At 37.3% G+C, this 9,642-nt stretch overlaps 1 protein-coding gene across 10 annotated transcripts in view; it reads left to right on the forward strand.

Moving 5' to 3' along the window:
- The window catches only part of Enox2 (ecto-NOX disulfide-thiol exchanger 2), a 312,495-nt gene that overhangs the window by 210,548 nt on the left and 92,305 nt on the right, over nt 1-9,642 (forward strand). For all 10 annotated transcript variants that reach the window (XM_048797094.1, XM_048797089.1, XM_048797087.1 and 7 more), the window contains one exon: nt 5,639-5,773. In XM_048797094.1, coding sequence (XP_048653051.1) covers nt 5,677-5,773 — 97 coding nt within the window. In that variant the 5' untranslated portion in view covers nt 5,639-5,676. The remainder of the gene's footprint in view (nt 1-5,638; nt 5,774-9,642) is intronic.

Raw genomic sequence — 9,642 nt, forward strand, 5'->3', positions numbered from 1 at the left:
CAAAAAAAAAAAAAAAAAAGAATAAGGTATTCTAGAGTCTAGAGGGAAAGACAGCCATGGAGAGAGGTGATAAAAATATAAAATAGTAAGGACTAGTAGCAACTTGTCCAGTGAGCTAGGAGAATGCAGAATATAAAGGAACTCTTTGGAAGGGAGTTTAGTGTGATGGATAAGACTCTAAGCATTGGCATGAGAATTGCCTGGGTTTATATTCTGTTCTACCATTTGTTAGGTGGAATTGAGATGATTACTTCAACTCTGTGCCTTGGTTTTATTATCAACATAATACTTTCTAATAAATTGTGTATATTCTTGCATCTATCAGTACACTTTGAGTTCCTCAAGTACTGGGACCACTTCACTATCATTGTTATACCTATTACTATGTTGTTATTACAAATTACTGAGTGCTCAATATGAGCCAGAGACCATGTTAAATTCTTTATCCACACTATCTAATTTAGTCTTCATCAGACCTATAAGACAAATGCTATTGTTCTCCTAAATTCATAACTTGCTACTCTTTTGATCCAACTCAGTTCTTATTCACAACACATTACAATGTGCAATTATTTTAAAATTGTTCATTTGTATTTGAATCTCTCTTCCTCTCTAGACTGTAAGCTCTATAAGTCTTCATCTTAATATCCCCAATATCTGGAATAGTAGCTACACATCGAAAATGTCTAATGAATGTACAGTAAATATGAAAGGAAGGCTAGAATGAAAGCAGACAAAAAAGAAGAGAATGAGCACATTTAAATTACCAAGTAATAAACTCTGGTCCAGGGCCATTTGATTCCTAAACTGATGCCCTTGATAACTAGGTAGAATTGCTTCCTACTACTCATAACTAACTTTAAATGGATGTAGGTTGACAAAATCCTCTCCTCAACTTTTTGTAAAAAAATTATAGCAAGCATCTAAATCAATAGAAGTAAACCTAGACATAGGAAAGAGAATTGTAGGAGAATAAATAGAGGACAGTTTTCATCAATAAAAGAACATAGGTGGGGAGATGACACCCTGCCCCTTGTTTCAAAGGAAATAAAGGAAACATTTGTAATAATTAACTCCACTACAAGATGATTGTATCATAGAATGTGTGTGTGTATATGTAGTTTTCAATTTCAAATAACTCTGAGAGTAATTGACTAATGAGTGATTTACAAATAATACAAAAATAAACAGATATCACTGATTTGATAGTTATGGAGTGATACCAAGTTTAAGTAGATGATTATTTCCAAATGTTTTTTTTTAATTTGTTACTAATGCATTCTTATTCCAGAGTGCTATTTCTTTAATCCAATTAGCTAGAAGGCACTTATTCACAACCACTCAGCAACCTCTGACCTCTTAAGGAGTTGTCACATTAGCAGAGTAGGAGAACCAGTATGGCAGGATGTGTTCTTCAGACTTAGTAAAGGCAATTTGAAGACCACTTGATATTCACTAGCACTTGCATTCAGAGTATCCTTGGCTGCCACAAGTAGTGCATGGGAAAATGAGAAATCTCTTTCTCTAGTGATGTGGGACTAGTTTGATAAAACATCTAAGGAAATTGCTAGATATCCATATCAAGTCTGGAAAGTGAATCCGGCCGGAACTTAACAATTATACCACTCAGTGATGATTCTAAGTAGACATTTAGCATAGCATGTTTTGTTAGTGTGGACATTAAATCCGGATTACAGATGCATGCCAGTAATCCCAGAGATGATCATATGGGATTTCTCTTTGAGAGTAAAATTTTACATGCTTGCTTATGTGTATGAGTGTGCCTATATGGGAAAAAGATTATAGCTAATAAGATCAAACCAAATTATTAGTGGGGTGTATCTATCCCCTGGTTGTAACTCTAAGCTAATTCCTGCATGGATTCAATTGTCCTAGACATCTGAGAGTCAGCTTAGCAACAGTGCCATTTTTTAAAGACAATTTATCATTCTGATCAGGCATGCAAATAATCAATGAATAGCATTGCATAAAATTGCTTATTGTGCCCAAAGTTAATATAACTTGACTTTTGTTAGTCATTTATTCAAATGGCTCTTGGATATCTATTTTAAACCTGACACTGAATTAGGAATTGGGAAAACAAAAATGCCTCAAACCCTGTTCTGACCTAAAGGAGCCATAAGCTAGTGAAAGAGAGATGTATACCCAATAGCTATAATTCAAGGTAGTCAGTAGTGAATGCTCAGTTCTTCTTGCTTCCTGGAATGCTCTTCTAACCTAATCCTCCATTTACTATCTTGAAGAAAATTGTATCACTCCTTAAGGACTCATTTCAAATTATTCTTTCCCAGCAAAGGCTTCTCTGATATTCCTCATCTCCTCTACCCCCAACACCAAACATATATACCCAAACCCTTTCCTATAACTTTAAGTACTTTTCTGTGTTCCCATAGCACTTTACTCATAGTTTTATTATAGAACTCATTACAACAATTTATATTTGGTTGATTATATGCCTGTGCCTCTCACTACGTTGCAAGTTCTTCAAGAGCACTAACTGACTTTTGTTCATCTCTGAACTCCTCATCACTAGCATATAGTAAGAGTCAAAAAAGTTTGGTTTGAGAGCTGGAAAGGTAGCTCAATAGTAGAGTGCCTGCCCAGCATGTCAAGGTTCATTCTCTAGCACCACAAAAAATAAATTAAATAAAAAATAAACAAAAAAAAAACAGATTTGATTTGAGGGAAGGAATGGAAGAATAAGCAAACATGAAAATCAACTCATAGATAAAATTTTATGAGAATATATAGGGAAGAGTAGTTAAGTCCATAATTCCAGTGAGTTGACTTTATAGACAAGGTGGCATTTGAGATGACCCTTGAAAAAATGAGTATGATTTGACATATAGAGATGGGTGTTGGGGGAAGGGACGAAGACAAAAAGGGCCTTTATTAGTTTTGTTTGTTTGTGGTGTACTAGGGATTGATCCCAGAGGTACTTTACCATTGAGTTACATCACTTTATTTATTTATTTATTTATTTATTTTTAATTTTAAGGCAGAATCTCACTAAATTGCTTAGAGCCTCACTAAATTGCTGGGGCTGGCTTTGAACTTGTGATCCTCCTGCCTCAGCCTCTTGAGCTGCTGGGATTATAGGCATGCACCATTACACCCAGTGAGAAGGGCTTTTTAAAGCAGCACTTCTTAACAATTTCAGAACTTTATTCATTGTGGCAAAATGATGCTGTTAATTACATATGTTCTATATCTGTACATGTAAGCAAGCCTAAGCAGGGGACTGTATTTACTAGAATTTTAGCAGGCATTTGGAATTAATATGCATTTTGAAAATGGTAATACTGTATTGTTCTTTTTAAAAATTGACATTCTAGATCATTTTCACTTCCTCCTTCCCCACCCGCAAAATAGTCCAGAATTTGGCTAGGTTGGCACATTGTAAATTCTCATTCTTTGATCTCAAATCCTGTGTTGAAAAGAATTCCTGATTTTCTCATATTTCCCAGGACTGCAGATTCAAAGATTAGCCAAGCTACTGCTGCTAAAAAGGAAAAAAAAAAAAATCGCATTGAGGCCCAGTCCTTCTAACCCTACCTGCTTACTCAGAGTCATTCTCCAGTCACCAGAGAAAATCAAAGTCTGAACTTGATAATCTCTGAAGGTCCCTTCTGGCTATAACATTCCCTAAAATCTTGTCTGCTCTAGCTGGAGATTGGAAGTCTAGATGAACCTAATTGTTACTATGTAAACTCTTGACCCAAAGGATATTTGATGCCCCATGTTTATTTTCTTGATAATATTTACAGGGAGGCTATTTCTAGCCTCAAGATATACCCTCCTAAGAGAGCTCTGAAAGTTGGGTGTGAAAACTACAGTTCCTACAGATGGAGAAATCAGCAGCCCTGAAATATGGCTTCTGACTGCAGTAATGAATGCTTAGGGCCATCAGTCACTCTTTTTTTTTTTTTCAGAGAGAGAGAGAGAATTTTTTTTTAATATTTATTTTTTAGTTTTCAGTGGACACAATATCTTTATTTGTATGTGGTGCTGAGGATCAAACCCAGAGCCACGCGCATGCCAGGCGAGCATGCTACCGCTTGAGCCACATCCCCAGCCCAACCATCAGTCACTCTTTGTGGGGGATGTGTGTGTGTGTGGGGGGTGTTTATTGGGGAGGAGACAAAGGCAACAGAGAAGAATATATGTCAAAAACTAATATTTCAGAAATATAATCTTTGGATATTTTCATTTGCTTGTTCTGACCAATCAGTAACCAAAATAGAACATTTATAAATAACCCGACCAAGGATCATCCCTTGATTTTGCCAAGTTGGAAGGATGTGATGGACATTAGCAAGCTACTATTAGAACAGAGTTGCCTTCTGGGGTATAATTGGTGTAAGTGCATGCTGAGAGTTGGGGGAAAGCCATGGAAAGTTTCTTTTTTTTTTCTGTGACTATAAGTAGTCAGAAGGAAATTTCCCAAATTAAATGTCTTTTGTGCCTAGATGATTTGTGGCTATATCACTCTCAACTGTGCAGTAGATACATGAGCTGGCAAAACAATGTCTATGCTTATGTCAACCCTCTTCTTATATTACCCACCTCTTCTTTACCAATCTAATAACTATCCATCACTCAAAGACATATTCTTTAGAAATCTGTCCCATTCTTTCAAATCCTGTTCTCCATTAAGTATTTCTTACCTATTCAGGCCATTGTAGTTATTTATTCCTTCAATTTCAATAATTTGATTTATACCATTTGAGTATTTCATTGTTTTCTAATCATTTAATTGGAAATAGTAAGGCAAAGTGGCTAAAACTTCTGCATCCTGTATGACCTTGGATAATATATGTGATCTTTTAAAACTTCTATTAACTTAAGAAATAAATACTTATACCTCATAGGATTGTCCTGATAGGTAAATGAGAATAGTGCATGCCAAGTGCTTTACCTGGCCTGTAGCAAGTGTTCAGTAATTAGTGGTAGTAGTGGGTGGAGGTGGTGATAGTAGTGCTAATAGTTCATCCTCATTACCATCATCATCAGTCTCTTCAACTAGATTATATAACCTTTGAGGGCAGGGGCCATATCTCCTGTCTGCTTTTAACTGGTATTCCCCTGACCTCCAAAATACTCATTTGGCTAATTTGATGTCTGCTGATGATTGCTCAGCTCTTTTAATAGTACTTCCTCAAAAATATAAAATTGCATCAGTAGTATAATATTCATATTTTATCACCAACTACAGAAACCCTGTGATGCTTTTTCTTGTTCTGCATACAGGAGTAGTTTGGGTGGAAGTTGCTGCAGTAATCATATGCTCGTAGATTGAGAAGAATAGGAAACTTCTTAATCCTCTCAAACTCCTGTGATGTGTTCCCTTGGATTAAAAAATAATAATAAAAGGAGAGAAGGAAGGGAGGGAAGGAGAGCAGGAAGGAAACACACTACAATGCCATCTGGTAAAATGCTTTCAAATTCCATGACTTCCTGCCAGTTTAAGCTATATTGTTTTCAGGCATTGAGGCCTTAACCCCCACTTGCCTATCAGACTATTTCTGTAAAGAGTTTGTCAGAGTTTGCATTGATAAATAAACTAAATACTAGAACCTTAACACAACAAATTATTTGGCATGTCATTTCTTTTCAGCTGATAATAGTAGAACTCTGAATGTAGATTCCACTGCAATGACGCTACCTATGTCTGATCCAACTGCATGGGCCACAGCAATGAATAATCTTGGAATGGCACCACTGGGAATTGCTGGACAACCAATTTTACCTGGTATGTTATTTTTAATCATCTCACAAGTTCCTTCTTTTTATTGACCATGTGGTAATAAATATACAGTATGACATAACTTATTTTGAAGTTGACATTTGCCAGATTCTGCCTAGAGTGTGCATTATTGTAATATGAGCTTTATAGGCTGGGTGGCCAGTAGTTACTAGTGCACTCCTGATTGTCTTTTGGGCAAACTGGGGGCATATATGATGTAGGCTAGGGTACTGGACTAAATGTTTAAATGTTAAATACAGCTCACCAAAATAAAAAGCAACATGATTTTGGCAAATAATTACAAAGCATGTCTACTTTTGTAGATTTCTTAGATGAGTCAAAACATAGACAAGGAAAGAGAACCAACTTGAATATCTCCAAAACCTTAGATTCCCAAAAAGGACACATGGAGACTGTAGAGATATCAGCCCAAAAACTATTTTTAACATTGAATGACTTTGTTTATAACTATATATGTAAACAAAGTGACCAATAAGAGAATGAGCATGGTGGAGTAACTCCATCTCCACTGAATATGAAATCTGAAGAAAAATTTCCCAACATGTGAAGGGTTTAGTTTAGGCACACAAAAAAAGCTTCCTGGCCAGTCAGAGTTAATTAGCCATCACAAAGAGATTGGGAAGACATTAGGGAATTGACGTCTCAGGGAGCCTAGGGTAGTTTTTTCAACAGCCTAAACATTAATCTCCCAACAACCATTTAGTTGTGATCCTATTTAAAAGCACTCAGGCCACTCTAGAGTCCTGTTATTCATAGTATGTTCTGCATAATCTGGGAATTATTTAGAACCCAAGAATGTCAGGACCCAGCCCAGACCTACTGGGTCAGAAGCTGCATTTTCACAGGATCTCCAAGTGATTCACAGGCATATTCATGTTGAAAAATATAGTCATGCCACTTTTCTCTGCCATTTGTCTATCTAGTTAGTTACTACACCCCGCCTCTCAAATAATTTCTCATTTCCAGTCCAGATTTTAAATCATTATAGGTTATAATGGAGATGAGGTAGACTAGGCAACAACAATATAAATAGTAAACTAAGAGATGCTATTACATTGAATGTCAGGAAACAAACATAAAACCCCCAAACCCAAAGGGAAAAAAAAAAGGTATATGAGTGATAAATAGGCAGAGAAAAAATAAAAGGAGACTAAATTCTGTATGTGGCAGAGGCAAAAAACAAAAAACAAAACAAAACAAAAAAAACTATCATACCAATCTTTAATTCCTATCATGAGCTATGCAGTTGGCTAGATGGCATCCTTTTCCATTAGACCAGCCATGAGAGAAATGAACAACCAGGGATTCTTTGAGGGCTAGAATGATTGGACGATGGATCTCCTTAGATTTGAAGTAACTAATGGAGCCAATCTGGAATGAGTGGGTGTTATTATAAGAGCAAGTTTTACAGAATGGTCAAGATCTTAGACTCTGGATTCAATCTGCCTGGCTTCCAAGCCTTTTTCTTTTTCAGTATTTGATGTTGGGAAGTTTCATGCATATATGGGCATATGTGTTTGTATCTGTATATACACAGAAATACATATAAATATGTAAGATTTGTACTGTAAATAGCAATGAAGGATAATGAATTTGGGAGTGAAATTTTTCCCTGGTGAAACACGGAACAGTGGCAGTTAAAGACAACATATACATCTGATGCCTGCTCCTTATGAACCTGGTGGGGACTTCCTCAGAAATGGAAGGTTGGCACCACATTTCAATGCTGCCTACACTATTTGTCAAGGTCTAGGGGAGAGGGTTCCTGCCATCTTTATGATGTATTAACCTCCCTCATCCTCTTCTCAACCCAGAGGATTCCTTAAAATCAAAAAGGCAGAAAATGACCCTTGTGGAGCTGTTCTCTGAAGTCACCTATTGGCTTAGTAATTAAGCTACTTTTCTGCCACTAGGGAAGTTTCCTACTGAGCCAGCAGACTGTTCTTTTTCCTGTCTCATCTGTCCTGTCTGTGACAATAGAAAAGGTTTTGGCATTGATGAAAAACAAATGATGCATAAGCTTTCTTGACTTCCCCCCAGAGAACTCAAATCTATACTGTCATGGATGCTGAGTCTCATGGACACACGCTTGTCATGAAGGCAATGTCTGGCATAATTATTATATTCATTGAGTAGTGAGCAGAGACAGGCCAACTCTGGGGTTTGGCATGGAGCTGTCTTTCACCTAACATGGTGTTTTGTACAGCTGTTATCCAAAGAAGTTAATCCACAGTGATGATAGATGCAATGATCCCTTCTTGCAACTATCTTTTCTGCAAGAGTATTTGTTTTGCCAAACTGGTCAAATAAGACTAATTATAGTTTTCACATGCAAAAAAGCGCCCAAGAGTCAGGTCTTCTGGTCAAAGAGCATTTTTCAGCCCCAAGTCATCCCAGATGAAACCAACCCACAAAGGGATATTTGTTGAATAAATGAACCCACTAAGGAATATTTGTTGGATACTGCTTGCTGCTTCCTTTATTTCCCCCTCAATTAAAATATCCTTAGCAACCAAGTGTGGAGCTGGTGAAGTCTCAAAAGAGAAGAGTCCCTCATCATGGTGTCCTCACTATAATGATCGCACTATAATAAGAGATAGTAGAAAATATGGACTCGTGGACCTTATTCCTAAAGCAAGACCCTGCCCATCTGTGGGCATTGACTTTGTTAAGGAGAAAACTGAACTCAACTGATCAACTCTGATGAGAACAGAGAAAAAGAATGAGGTTATGTATCTCATGACAGGCCATAGTTCTTCAAGCTCCTCGAGGAGGCCTGGACTTCGGTTTATATTTTCTTTACTATCTTTCAGATAAAAGTATACTTTCAGTGCTAAATAAGATGAGGCATGAAGAAAGTGTACTGTTCATTGTCATGGTGAACAATTTACAAAAACCAATACTATGTAAAACTTTATACCACATAAAATTAATATTTCCCCCAAACAAGCTTGAATCCTACCAGTACTCTCAGGACTCCTTATGTAAGGGGTTCCCACCCAAAGATATCCAATTCTTCCCCAAGATTCCATGAATACTCCTATACTTACACAAGATTAACTGAGCCATGGGGATAAACAGGAGATGGTTAACATAGTAGAAACCAGGTAGCAAGCACCCATAAAAGCTGATGCCTACACCTTTCTCCCAGGGACTGTGTTTTAGTCAGCTTTTTTTGCTGCCGAGACAAAAAGACCTATCCAAAACAATTGTAGAGGAGAAAAAGTTTATTTGAAGGCTCACAGTTTTAGAGGTCTCAGTCCATTGACAGATGGCTTCATTCCTCAGGGCTGGAGGAAAAGTTAAACAACATGGCAGAAGAGTGTGCCATAGGGAAGCAGCTCACATGATGAACAGGAAACAGAGAAAGAGAGAGATCTCCACTTGCCAGATACAAATATATACTCTAATGCCATGTCTCCCAATGGCCCACCTCCTCCAGCCACAACCCACCTTCTTTCAATTACCACTCAATCCCACCAGGTGATTAATTCACTGATTGGATTAAGGCTGTCACAACCCAATCATCTCCCCTGAGCTTTTGAGGGACACCTCACATCCAAACCACAACAGACTGTTACACAAAAATAGATATTGTGGTACTCATTATCAGTCTGCGCATGTAAATACTGTGGAGCTGTTTTCATGTGGAAATATTTTATATTATTTAAAACATTTACAAGAATACATGAAGCTTGGGGCTGGGGATGTGGCTCAAGCGGTAGCGTGCTCGCCTGGCATGCATGCGGCCCGGGTTCGATCCTCAGCACCACATACAAACAAAGATGTTGTGTCCGCCCAAAACTAAAAAAATAAATATTACAAATTCTCTCTCTCTCTCTCTCTCTCTCTCT

This window comes from Marmota marmota, unplaced genomic scaffold (assembly GCF_001458135.2).
Source record: "Marmota marmota marmota unplaced genomic scaffold, marMar, whole genome shotgun sequence".
In the NCBI taxonomy this organism is placed as follows: Eukaryota; Metazoa; Chordata; class Mammalia; order Rodentia; family Sciuridae; genus Marmota; species Marmota marmota.